Below are 12,552 nucleotides of genomic sequence, written 5' to 3' on the forward strand. Positions count from 1 at the left end.
TTCCATTTCAGCAACTTGTACAGAATGCAAACCATGGCAGATTATGTACTATTTGCAATTCAGACAATCGCTCCACCTTACTGATACAATCACATAGTACCTACATAATACTTATACTTCTACATTAAAATGTAGATGGTACCAAAAACAACTGCAAACTGACTGGATTCACACATGGTCAAGTGTCACTTGGAAAGAAAACCTTTACCGTAGTAGGTATAATCTATCATGCAGGAGCTACAACCAATGCAGGTCACTACACTGCATACATTAAAAAGAAATGTGGATGGTTCGAATGTAATGATAGCACCATTACTCTAAAGCAGAGATTGCCAGCTAATCTTACAAATGCGTATTTAATCTTCTTAAAGCCAAAGTTTAATAAATAATGTGTACTTCAAGACTACCAAAAAATTATGGAAAAGACTACAAACAGTTAGAATACGCCAACAGGTATCTAACTGCCCAAGATGATATAACAACGACACAAATAAATGAATATCACAGAACTGTAAGAACAAATGCACAGTTAGAATACGCCTACAGGTATCTAACTGTTGTTACAAATCGCCAGCAAGGCAACAAACATAACATTATTCGGAAAGATGAAGGAAACAAGGAAGTAGTTAGTATCATAGCAAATGAAGGGTTTTTTTTAAACCAACATGGATTTTTTTTTCCCAGACCCAAGGATTAGAAAAGCAAACATAGAAACTGAGCAGAATGCACAGTACACTGGTTTGTAAACTAAATATGAGGGTAGAAAAAAAAGTAAACTGTCTATTATGCAATGTAGTAAGTTTTCATACAATGCAAAGACTAACATACTTTTTTCTTTTATCACAGAAATTAAAAAAGGATACTTCCGCCAAGTATTAAAGTCATTTAACACATATATGGATTCTGAACAAAGTAAGGAGTAAGTATTTTGGCAGTCATTTTGTACACATGTGAACCTACACGTCTAATCTATGGTACTAATATATTGCAGTGGCTGTAGGCTGGCTCTTGCATCTTGGTTGTGTACCCTACCACCTACGCCTTACGACCAAGGTACAAAGAGTATAGTTCCTACCCACAACCATCGCTGCATATCAAAACCATGGTCCTTGTAAATTAACTACTTATAAGTTAACTTTTGGGACCATCGTCTGCAGCCATGCAGCCAAGACGCTAGGACGTGCACACAACTACCGCATTACACCACACCCATGTTCACTTATAACCCCACTGCTTATGACTTCAGTCTTGGGTGCATGGCCTTTGGGCATGCAGGCAAGACTCTGGGTCCTGGGCAGAAACACCACAGCATATCGGAACCATTCTTCCTTGTAATTTCACTACATACAAACTTGGTTTTGGGAGCATGGCCTTTGGCCATGCTCCCAAAACGCTATGCCCTCCCCACAACCATCTTAATGATGTTGCATAGTACAAGTGTACCTATAGCTGTGCTATGCTGCAGTAGTTTGTAGCCACAGGCTACAGACGTGAGTGTGAGGCCACAGATTTATCAATGTATGGGTATACAGTATATAAAATCCATAGTTGCTTACAACTGCAGTGCTTATTGTTTTGTTTAAATACTCTACATCCTGCCCACTAATACCACACCATATGACATCCATTGGGGCATATAACTACACTACGTACAAATGTGCTTTTGGGGGCATGGCCTTTGGCCATGCACCCGAGACTGCACACACTCCCCACAACCAGGCAATTGATACGCATTACTACGGGTGTATCCATGGGTGTGACATGCTGCGGTGGTTGTGGCCAGGGCCTACAGTCTTGGAAGTAAGGCCTTCGGCCTTCAGCCGACAGCCATGCATCCAACACTCTAGGCCCTGGCCACAACCACCGTAGCATGTCACACCCATGGTGGTGTACTAATGAATACAATACCCGTAGGAAAAAGTAATGCAATTACGGCATGTTGTCAATTTCAATGTTCGCTAACACCACGCGTGTCCGTACAACAGTTACAAGTTCCCTGTGCACTGCATGGACTGAAATACTACAGTTATTAGACCCCTCATATTCTGTGCGTACAAGGTGGCCATAGAAAACACATCATGGCGTACTAATTAATGCAATATCCGTAGGAAAAAGTAATGCAATTTCAGCATGTTGTCAATTTCAATGTTCGCTAACACCACGCGTGTCTGTACAACAGTTACAAGTTCCCTGTGCCCTGCATGGACTGAAATACTACCGCTATTAGACCCCTCATTTTCTGTGCGTATAGGTGGTCATAGAAAATACATCATGAAGACCGACCGCCAGAACAAATGCATTCATCGCCCAAGTCTTACTGTCTGAACCTTTCCCAACGCTCTATGACACAGCAAAAGAGTTTTATAAATATAGCATGTTTCCGCTGGTTGCCGCTCCGCTATTGGCGGATCCAAGATGTCGGGCGCATCCAAACAATCTGACGCAGAACACGTCTCGCTGCAGCCAATCTGCAGAGACGTCGCGTGTCCGCGATCATTATGCCAGCCCCTTAGCCAACCGGTGTCTTGTCCATGCACCGAACAGGGAAGTGTGACCGCGGAGCGGACATAGATATCACTAATTTTTTCAGACCTACTTTTTGGTCATTTTAATGAAATGTACTGCACGGAAGGTCACCAAATTTACAAAAGCACGCTTTCTAGACAAAGCCCCTGCACCTGCCGCAAATTTGGTGAAAATCCGTCCAGCGGTTTGACCTGTAGCCGTGCGCAAAGTTTTTCCCCCAATCAGTCTATGGGAAAAAAAGACGTTTTGGGACAACCCCCCCCCCCCTATAACTTTTCCCCTTCCTGGATAAAACCTTACCAAACTTTGCAAAAACATTCAGTGTGGGCCATATACTTTTTTTGCAAAGTTTGGTGAGGATTCGTCCAGGGGGCGTGAAGTTATAAGCCGCTCAAAAAGTGCTCTTCCTATGGAAACAGCAACTTAACCATAACTAGCTTGGCCGTGTAATATATATATATATATATATATATGTATATATATATATATATATATATAATACCCATAAAAGGAATATTACACATATACTCACACTAAAGTCATCTTTGACGCTATATCAGCCAAGTCAAATGATATGATAATTTCCATTGTCAAATGATTATGACATTTCCCTGCGTGCATACATTCCAGATAATATGACTTTCCTCGATTAAATGTTTACATAGGTTAAGGAGATGCCTCACACTTTAAGGTGGACATTATGAAACTCAATTTACACCAAGATGACCATTTTACAATCCACACAACGCCTCCGCTTTCCGGTATCTGCTTTCCTGCTACAAGGTTGGAACAAAATCATATGTTCCATTATGCCATTTTGGACTAATCCAGCAAATACATTCTGGCAAATGTATTTGTCATGGAGCTAAAAGGCTGGAGTAGTTGATTAAGTTATGATCACTTGAAGCAGGTTACCCAAGGCTAGGCTGCTAAGAGCTGTACAGACCTGTATCACACTCAGCTGCTGCAGGCTACCCAAGGCTAGGCTGCCAAAAGATGTACATACCTGTATCACAATGAGCTGCTGCGGGCTACCCAAGGCTAGGGTGCCAAGAGCTTTACAGACCTGTATCACACTCAGCTGCTGCAGGCTACCCAAGGCTAGGCTGCCAAAAGATGTACCTACCTGTATCACAATGAGCTGCCGCGGGCTACCCAAGGCTAGGGTGCCAAGAGCTTTACAGACCTGTATCACAATCAGCTGCTGCGGGCTACCCAAGGCTAGGGTGCCAAGAGCTTTACAGACCTGTATCACACTCAGCTGCTGCAGGCTACCCAAGGCAACGCTGCCAAAAGATGTACATACCTGTATCACAATCAGCTGATGGGGGCTACCTAAAGCTAGAGTGGGCTTGATTGTACTCTCTTCCTAATGTCCTGCAAGCACTCTGTTTGACTCTGAGCTGCCCCCTCACAGATCCCTTCAGGTATTGCTATCAACACCTTTCCCATTCACAGAGACCTTTCTGTATTCCTTAAACACTCTGTTTTGTCTGTGGGTTGGCCCTCATAGACTCCTTCCTGCATCACCACAAATGCCCTGTTTTGTCTCTTAGCGTTTCCCCTCACAAACTCCTTTCAATATTGCTATAAACACCCTGTTTTGCCTGTCCCCTTCACACACTCCTTCCTGCATTGCTGCAAACACCCTGTTTTTTCTGTGAGCTTTCCCCCTTGAAAACCTGTTCCAGTACGGCTATAAACACCCTGTTTTGTCTGTGACCTTCCCCCCACACAGACCACCCCTGTTCTGTAAGGTCTGTTCCTCTTTGTTTTCTTCCTGCAGTTCCAGTTTCTTGCTTTAATCTTAGACTTTTGCCCTCCCCCCCGTTTTGCGTGTCTCTCCTTAGTGCATTGAGTTCCTTATTAACCCAATTGTTCGATGAGTTGACAGCGACCATTTGTAAGTGACTAGTGTTTTGTGGTTCCTGATATTCCTAGAGCGCTAGGATTCTGATTTCTGTGCCTGCGTCTTTGATTTTCTCTGATATCTGTTCTGATTCTTGGCTCGTGATTCTTCTCTCTGCTGGCATTCCTTTGTGCCCTATAAATTGGTACTTGTCAAGCTCTCGGCTTTTGCCCTCCTTTAGTTTGTGCATGCTTGTTTTCTCTGTACTGTACATGGTTATTTCTATTCACCCGGTTTTTCCCCTTGTGTTTTAAATGTGTCCACTGTTGTGCATGTGCCTCAGGGCTGGCCGTAGTGGTGGCAGTGCCCCGGCAGCAAACAATAATGTGGCGCCTCCTCTGTCTCCCCGCGCGCTCCTGGACGTGCAGGGGGGCTCCAAATGTTTCAATAGGCACCAATGCCAATGCACCAGCACACTATTATTATTAAATGTGCCCTGCTCCTGAAAACACGGCACATTTAATTTCAGTAGGGTGCATGGTGCACCTTCTCCCACCATGCCAGCTCAGGGTAACCCATGAAAGACTACTGGTGTGCTGGGGGTCTAATGGTGCCCCAGGTGGCCGCCAGGAGGCCATGCCCTAAAGCCGGCCCTCCTCAGCTCCATATTGATATACAATGCGACCTCTGGGTTGATTGCCATTACGATCAGATGAGGGAGAGACTTCTGTTGCCCCTGTCTAGTCCTGGGAATCTTAACAGCCTCACATCTCTAGCTGTAGACTCTTACACTGAGTCGCGCCCAACCCCTGACACTGTTGTGTGATTGGTGTTAAAAGTAATCTGCTGGTATCAATCCCAAAGGTTTTCTGTAATCTCTCGGTGGATCACGCATATTCCAGTACACTCCCTACTTTGATCAATCCTTGTTACTCAGTACGTTTGCTTGCCTTTCCTGCTTCTTTGTGTCTCTTTTGATTAAAGCCAGCTCTTGCAGTTCCTGTGACCACCTGTCTCAACACAGACCAACATGGTACGTGCCCTGTTTCTGGTTCATGCTGTTACCTCCCGAATCTTCCGTGTTCCCCTATGCCTGCTAAGAAAAAAGGTTCCCTTTTGTTGTACATTTCGACATAAATAAGTGCTTCTTAACGGTATTGACGTATCGGAGCATACGCGTGTGTTTCATTTGATCCGATTTTGTATTTTTTAACTGAACCCTAAATCGAATTCGATTAGGTGCACTTTGAGTCCTGATGGGTGCCCTTGGCAATGGGCCACATCGGAGGGTTCGTGGTTGTTGCAATGCTGTTCGAAAGCAAGTAGAGGGGGCTCGACGCCCAGGAAGGGAAGGGCCATATGCGCTTTCAATAATGTATGGAGGAGCTAAGTGGGATGTGTGTCATCACGAGAAGCACCTGCTCGTGCTCCACGTGAACAGTAACCTTGTGTTTTGCGCACGTAGCACCTAAATTGGCTCTTCTTGGCGCTTAACCAATAAGAGCGAGTGGAAGCATTGGGATTCCAGAGCTGCGATCCAGTCACCTCGAGCCATTCCTGACTGTTTTATCCACGCATGGGGTTTTTGTGACATGACTTGTACGCGCATTCTTACAATTCAGAAGCAAAACGACAAATCCCAGAAGGCAAAGTGTTATTAACTAAAACCCAAGGACTGAAAAAAAAAGTAACTCAACATGCCCCAACTCTTGGCTCCTGAGCCCGATTCGAATACGTGTCCCCCATGTGAACGGGTCTTAGGCTTTCAGGTGGCGATTCACCCGAGCGAAGGTGGGGTGGCAGTCAGCCCGGTGGGCTGACAGTAGGGGGTACAACGGCGCCCACCCGATGCTCCTCCGCTAGATTTGACGAAGACCTGTCAGACACGTGTATTCTCTTTTTCTTTTGGCAAAGGGAGAAGTTCCGTTAACCTCAAGAAACGGAGATAGAAGCGGCAGAGACGGAGAGGGTGAAGATAACGCATGTGAGGAGACGAACGAAACGTCACTGGAAAAGGCCAACGAGAAAGAGAGAAGGACAAGAGACAGCCAGTGAGCGAGAGGCAGGCAAGAGTGGAGAGACAGGCCAAGTGTGAAAGCGACAGGAAGAGAGAGAAAGGTGGATAAAGACAGTAAGCCTGGAAGTGTTTTTGTGCTGGGGAGTGGCATGCGGGTGACACGGATGGATGACAAGTGTGACAAGACAGGCAATACGGAATGTCAGTTGCAGAAATGAGGAGACTGACGACCATGATGTGAGGTGGAAAAAACTTTGGCCACAAGCTTTATTTTAGTACAAGCCATGGTGCAAAAGAAAAACCAGCCATAACATCACATAAGGATAACAATACTATATTTTGGGGACAGAGGGAACAGGTGAGCGGGGGGCCCTAATCCCAATTAGGGGCCCGCTCGAGGCTGATCCCCGCCGCCATTCATATGAAAGCTTGTGACAATTGTTTGGCCACAGCGTGTGAGCTGTGACATGTTCATAATTGCTTGTCTTTGGAGCGGGTTCATCCTGCTTTCTCTTGTCCTTTCCAAGTGAGGTGGGTAGGTGTGCGCTTGTGTGCCTTTTACTGATGTCCAACCTGACCAGGTTTAGCACTTGCGCCCTCTCTTGCTCACAGGGTGATTTTCGCTGAAGTTATGGCTCTTGATCCGTATTTCTTGATAAAACAAAACCCCGCATTGTGAAGCCATTCACCTTATCCTCCGCGGGATGTGTTCTTGGAGCCATTTTGATTTTTTGGTCATGTGTTTTGTACTTTTCCACGGATGGAGGCGTTTTAGCCTCTTGGTCCACTCTTTGGAGATGAATTTGGCACTTTCTCCACACATGATCCACTTGAGTTTTTGAAGCCCCCACGCTCCGTTTGCGGGCTAGTTGTTTCCTCGGGGGTGGGTTCTAGGAGCCTTACTAGGGTCTTCCCTGCTCCAGATCCACTTGTGCTACGAGACCCCTTCTGCGCATTAGGCTGCTTGTTTTACAGCCGGGGTGGGTTTAACGAGCCTTACTGGGTTTTTTCCCTGCTCCCAATCCACTTGCATTGTGAGACCCCTTAGCGCTTAAAGCTGCTTGTTTTTACAGCCGGGGTGGGTTTAAAGAGCCTTACTGGGTTTTTTCCCTGCTCCCAATCCACTTGCATTGTGAGACCCCTCAGCGCTTAAAGCTGCTTGTTTTTACAGCCGGGGTGGGTTCAAAGAGCCTTACTAGGTTTTTACCCTGCTCCCGATCCACTTGCCTTGTGAGACCCCCTCAGCGCTTAGCGCTGCTTGTTTTTAACAGCAGGGGTGGGTTCAAAGAGCCTTACTGGGTTTTTACCCAGCTCCCGATCCACTTGCATTATGAAACCCCCTCAGCACTTGAAGCTGCTTGTTTTTACAGCCGGGGTGGGTTCAAAGAGCCTTACTAGGTTTTTACCCTGCTCCCGATCCACTTGCCTTGTGAGACCCCCTCAGCGCTTAGCGCTGCTTGTTTTTACAGCAGGGGTGGGTTCAAAGAGCCTTACTGGGTTTTTACCCAGCTCCCGATCCACTTGCATTATGAAACCCCCTCAGCGCTTGAAGCTGCTTGTTTTTACAGCCGGGGTGGGTTCAAAGAGCCTTACTAGGTTTTTACCCTGCTCCTGATCCACTTGCGTTGTGAGACCCCCTCAGCGCTTAAGGCTGCCTGTTTTTACAGCTGGAATGGGTTCAAAAGGAGAGCCTTACTAGAATGTTCCTTGCTCCCGATCCACTTGTGTTGTGAGACCCCTTCAGTGCTTGTGTTGTACTAATTTGCTGCTGGGGTGGGTTCTAAGGGCTTAGCTGGGAACTTCCCCCGCCCACGATCCACTTGCGTACCCCAGTGCGCTTATCTTGCATAAACAAAATTGTGAGGGGGTGGGTTCCGGAGCCTTACTAGGAACTTACCCTGCTCCTGATCCACTTGTGGTGAGACCCCCCCTTCTGCATGCATGGAGGTGGATACTTGAGGCTTACTAGTACATGTTTCTGCTCAAGTTCCTCTCTCCTTTTCACTTTTGTTATACCCCTAGGGCTCCCATCTGTATTGATGTTCTCTGGTGGATTCTGAGCGCCTGGGTCTTCTATAACTGTATTTTCCTGGAATATTAACTAATAGACAAAAAGACCCCCCGGTATTTTAAGAAGGCCCTTCTTGGAGTTTAATTTTTATGATTATTTTTTGAAGTGAGGCGTTTTAGCCTCCCCTGATGCTATGATTGTGTTCCATTTTCTACCTGGCCCTCGCTATAGCTTTTCCTTACGGTTATTTGTAGGGTGGGAGGGATGGTTTTTTAGACCTGCAGCCGTCCTGCTGCTGTTCGTGGCTGACGGGGAGGAAGCATGAGAAGGGCCACCTTGCCCCCGCCAGATAAAGGCAAAATTCGGCCTGGGGGCAAGGCGGCCCCTTCTTTGAACTTCAAAAGGCCCCCGCTCAGCATCCGCAGGATGGGAAGGGGGGCCTTTGAAGTATGGAGGGCGAGGTGACAGGGGGCAGCGACTGCCGGTTGTCACCTGCCCCTCTCACCTCACCCTCCTGTCTTGGAGACGCGCTGTCTGGGTTCCCATTGTAAAGGGACCCAGCAGCCCGACCCCACCATGTGCATGCTAAGTGGGGCAGCGCCAAAAGGCACTGCCCCACCGGACTTAGCACAAACCCCCCACCTCCCAGCTTACGGCCCCGGGCCTCCCATCCGGGTGGGCCCGGGTGTAGTGAGGGAGAAGCGGGGATACGGAGAAATGCTGAGGAGAAGAGAGGTTATAGAAGCACAAAGAGAGAGTGTGAAGAGTGAAAAATATGGGAGTCAGTAGGGGAGAGGGGGGAGAATGACTCGGGGAGGACCATGGGCAGTTTGATGCGAGGAGGAGGGAGCAGGGCGTTCTTTGGCAGGCGTGAGAGAGAGTGGGGAGAGACAGGGAGGCGGGGGAGGCAAGGTGGGAATCTAGCAGGAGGAAAACTCAGATGAGCAGCAGAAAGATGGTTAAGGAGTTTTAAAGACAGAGGGGAAAGGCTGGGCGAGAGAGAAGGAACAGGAGGTGGAGAGGGGACCAGAGGCAGCACGGGCGAAAAAGACCAGCGAGACAGGTTGAAGAGGGAGAGAAGGAAGCAGGACACGCGAGGAGGAAAGGGACCGAAGGACGGGACGGGAAAGCAGGCAGCAGAGGCTTAACACACGTCAGGGAAGGGACTCCAGGGAGCTGCTGTCCCCATCTATACGGGTCCACCATCGGAAGCAGAGTCCGGGGAGCGCTTTCCCGGGGTGGACAATGGGGCACGGGGAGAGGGGCTGGCGGGGCATGCAGGGGCGCAGGGTGTGCACTGCGAGCCGTGGCGATAAAGCGACACCGGGCGCGAAAGACTAGAGCGTGCGATGCAGGCGGTGGGACAGAGGAGAACGCCGCCTCAGGGTGTGACGCAGGGCGCGCGCTTTTGCACAGGAGCAGGGAGTTACACGGTGACGCAGTCAGTACTCTTGGAATTTTAGGTTTCCACAGAGGGGCGCCTCCCGTGGGAGAAGGGGTTTGGATATAGTAGTGGGGTTAAAGAATAAGGGGAAGAGGAGCAGGTGTGAGGGGTAGAGCAGTTCGAGATGGGGATTAGGGTGTGACAGGAGCAAAGGCGATGGAAAAAGACCATCAGGTTTGAGGTGCAGGGCTATCAACGGGGCATGCATGGGAATGGCGGAGGTGGTAATTTAGCGCAGCTGCGCAGACGACTCTCACGCTCAAACCCTGTCAGGGGCTGTCGCCGACTGACATGTACTGGTTCGTTTCGGGGTGGGGATTAGCGGATTTCTTTGCGCGGGGTCGGTATGGTTTAGGGTGCTCTTGCGAGGTTTGCAGGGGGGCTGTGCCCTAACAGGTTGATCGACGACTGTGTGCTCTTTTTGGGATTGAAAAAGTGAACGTGCCATATTTTGGCATTTGAATGCAGTTTAGAATTTAGGGTGTAGATCTTTGCAAGGATGTAGAGCCCGGGTAGCCCCGACACGGGGGAATAAGTAGCAGGAGTCCGCGTAATCCCGACGCCGGAAATAAGAAGCAGCGCTCGGGCCAATCTCACGAGGAGGAGCTGAAGATGTACACGGGGCGCAAGAGGAGGAAACCTCTGCAGAGGACGTGAGTACACAGGCCAGGACGCCTCCTGCCAGGCTACCTCCGCACAGAGGTGTGGGGGGGCTCAGGGCTATCGAAAGTGTGTGGGGAATGCCTGGTGTGTAGGGCAGTGACATACCTCCTAGCAGTGGCGTCACTAGACATTAGTATTAGGGGTGCAAAGAAGTGGGCACAAATACGACAGGGGGTGGGGTGGTGGCACATCAAATAAGGGTCCGCGGGCCAAAATGTTTTAAATAAACCTATAGTTTACTAAGCTGGTTAAAAGCAATGGACATTAAACATGTTCAGAGTAGGTTTAAAGACAATTGGGCATCATTACGAGTCCGGCAGTAACTGACGCGGTAAAACCGCCTGGTTACTGCCGGACTCGTATTACCATTCCGCCTCCGTGATTCCCGGAATTACCAGGGCATTACAACCCCGGTTTCCCGGGAATCACGGAGGCGGAATGGTGTTAATCCCCATTCCCATTGAGTACTATGGGACTCGATGGGAATGGGGATCATGGAAACACCGGCAGCATCTCGTAATGCTGCCGGTGTTTCCTCGTCCGCCTGCAGGCGGGCGGTGTTAAACCTGCCAGGTCAAACCTGGCGGAAACATCACCTCCCGCCTGCAGGAGTCAGGATCGCCCGGCATGGAAACAACATTGGCGGCGGGTTTACCGCCACCATTGTTTCCATACCGGGCGATTTGTAATGAGGCCCAATGACAGTTTTCCATCAAGTTAATATACATCCTAAAACAATAACTCACGTTCAACAGTTGCAAAAATACACACAGCGCTCAGCAAGAGACTGTATTCTTTTAACTCAAGCAGACATCACTCCCAGCACAGCTTCAAATATTGTGTAGTTAGAGGCAGTATTTAGCAGTGCGGGCATTGGGCCGGATCCGGCAAACAATGTCTGCCCTGATCTCAGATCCTGCTCCCCAACCCCGGGGAATCGTTGTGCACTCTACATTCAATTTCGAATGCTGTGGGGTGGGATTGAAACCATGATTGCTGGCGAGGCACATCCACACAAGGCCCCTCCAGGGTCTGAGCAGGAGTGCTCTGAAATCCCTTGCCAATGTTGCACTGTACAGGAAATATTGATGTGCATTTGTTGGGAGGTTTGAAAGGTGTGCACATTTTGTACTAAAGATCGCAGTGACTGCTCATTTTTGTGCTGATTCCCCCCCCCTCCAGGCTTGCCAGGCTACTCAAAAGCTCACACCCACAACAAGATAACCACGTATAAGATACACGCCTTGAAAAAGTCTTCTGTCGGGTTGAAATACGTGTCAGCTGTAAGTGTGTAATAAATCACTGTTATACCCTAGAAACAAGGGACAAGACTCCTCATTTATTGCTTGACAATTTAAGTCAAGTCACAACTAATATTACCCGTACCCCAGTGCCCACGTGAACGGGGTTCTTACCAAAAACCCACTTATAAAACACAGAGACGGAAGAGCACCGTCTCCCAAGAACCTCTTACTGGTAGCAGGACCCACTCCCAACCATCATGATCAGCGCACTGATCTGTATATTCTAGTGCTCTAGCCCATCACAAGTACGCATCTTCTGAGGGGCTGAGATGCAAATGTTTATGGGGGTGACTAAAATAACTTCCCCACCCTTAGCCCTGACCCCCTTACCCTTGCTCTAGGTGGGATCCCACAGTAAAAAAAAGTCAATATCCACCACTGGTATTGAGCAGAAAAGACACCATTTCCAGCTCAGGTTTAAATAATAGTCAAAGGAGACAGTTTAACAGAAGAGCTATCACTCATACCTCAGTTTCAAATGATAGCCAAGGACAGACTGTTTAACAGATGAAATATCACCTAAAGGCTCTGAGTACAGGGGAAAGGAGGCAACTGCTTTCTTGGTTCTTTAGCCATGGTTGCAGGAATCTCATGTTGCCCCTATTGAATTGTTAACAGTTTTCAGTTTCTGGCTGAACATCCCAGTGGCGGCTGGTGAATTTTTGAATTGGAGGGGCATAACAATTCCTCCCAGATATGCCAGAGTGACTGAACGTAGCGATGGAACCCAAACAAATC

At 48.3% G+C, this 12,552-nt stretch overlaps 1 protein-coding gene across 1 annotated transcript in view; it reads left to right on the forward strand.

The window, feature by feature from the left end:
* The first annotated feature begins 9,251 nt into the window (after window positions 1-9,251).
* The window catches only part of LOC138488752 (aryl hydrocarbon receptor-like), a 654,410-nt gene continuing 651,109 nt past the window's right edge, over window positions 9,252-12,552 (forward strand). The window contains exon 1 of the mRNA XM_069616026.1: window positions 9,252-10,500. Within this exon, the coding sequence (XP_069472127.1) occupies window positions 10,460-10,500 (41 nt within the window). The 5' untranslated portion in view covers window positions 9,252-10,459. The remainder of the gene's footprint in view (window positions 10,501-12,552) is intronic.

This window comes from Ambystoma mexicanum, chromosome 9 (genome assembly GCF_040938575.1).
Source record: "Ambystoma mexicanum isolate Mex_15411 chromosome 9, UKY_AmexF1_1, whole genome shotgun sequence".
Classification (NCBI taxonomy): domain Eukaryota; kingdom Metazoa; phylum Chordata; class Amphibia; order Caudata; family Ambystomatidae; genus Ambystoma; species Ambystoma mexicanum.